This window comes from Pygoscelis adeliae, unplaced genomic scaffold (genome assembly GCF_000699105.1).
Source record: "Pygoscelis adeliae isolate BGI_AS28 unplaced genomic scaffold, ASM69910v1 Scaffold704, whole genome shotgun sequence".
Classification (NCBI taxonomy): domain Eukaryota; kingdom Metazoa; phylum Chordata; class Aves; order Sphenisciformes; family Spheniscidae; genus Pygoscelis; species Pygoscelis adeliae.
The window spans coordinates 270421-271143 of record NW_008824590.1 but is presented as its reverse complement, the minus strand read 5'-3'; the positions used below and the strand labels follow the sequence as shown (position 1 = coordinate 271143).

Below are 723 nucleotides of genomic sequence, written 5' to 3'. Positions count from 1 at the left end.
CGAAGCGCTGCTGGAAGCTGACTCCTCCTCGTTGTTGGCCGGCTGGGCTGCGTTCTTGCGGCTGCGAGGGCTGGAGAGGGTGGCTTTTCGGCGGCTCTTGGGGGGTTTGGTGGAGGAATCTTCATACTCCTCTGCCAGGGAGAAGAGGCAGCTGAACCTGGAAGGAAGCAGGGGGTGGAGGGAGGAGGTCAGGCACCGTCGGGGCACCCGCCCCACGGTCCCGAGGCCACCCGCCGCCAGGCAGGGAAGGACCGACTCACTTCATCTTGTGGGCTTCGTCGCAGCTGGCCTGGACGTGCTGCAGCGCCTGCAGGATCGGGGTTTGGCTGAAAACTGTCGAGGAACCAGCAAGAAATGGGAGTCAGAGACCTGAGGGCGGGTACCCCCAGGCAGGGGAAACCCCCACCCATGCGGGGTTTCGGACGCAGGGAGCTTTGCAAGGTGCTCCCGGGTATCCCAGAGCATCCCAGTTCCCATGTGTGCCCCGGGACACCTCACGGCGATGGAGACGGGCAGCGGCTGTAAGCCCGGGGCCTGTCCCGCTCGCGCGGCAGTACGTACAGTTCTGTTTGGTGTTGGTCAGGTTGAGGCGGAGGTTGTCCAGGTGCTCCAGGATCTGCTCCAGGGTGAGCTGGGCCAGTTTGCTGCTGGAGCTGCGCAGGCTGAGGGCAGAGGAGCAGCGCCCGTCAGTGCGCGCCCCGTTCCCTCCTGCCCACCCCCAGC

The 723-nt window shown here is 65.8% G+C and overlaps 1 protein-coding gene across 1 annotated transcript in view; it reads right to left on the bottom strand.

Annotated features, from left to right (window-relative positions):
* Window positions 1-723, bottom strand: part of INTS3 (integrator complex subunit 3) — a 57578-nt gene that overhangs the window by 10775 nt on the left and 46080 nt on the right. The window contains exons 31-33 of the mRNA XM_009322224.1: window positions 562-662; window positions 261-333; window positions 7-157 (exon numbers count right to left, since the gene is read on the bottom strand). Of these exons, the coding sequence (XP_009320499.1) occupies window positions 7-157; window positions 261-333; window positions 562-662 (325 nt within the window). The remainder of the gene's footprint in view (window positions 1-6; window positions 158-260; window positions 334-561; window positions 663-723) is intronic.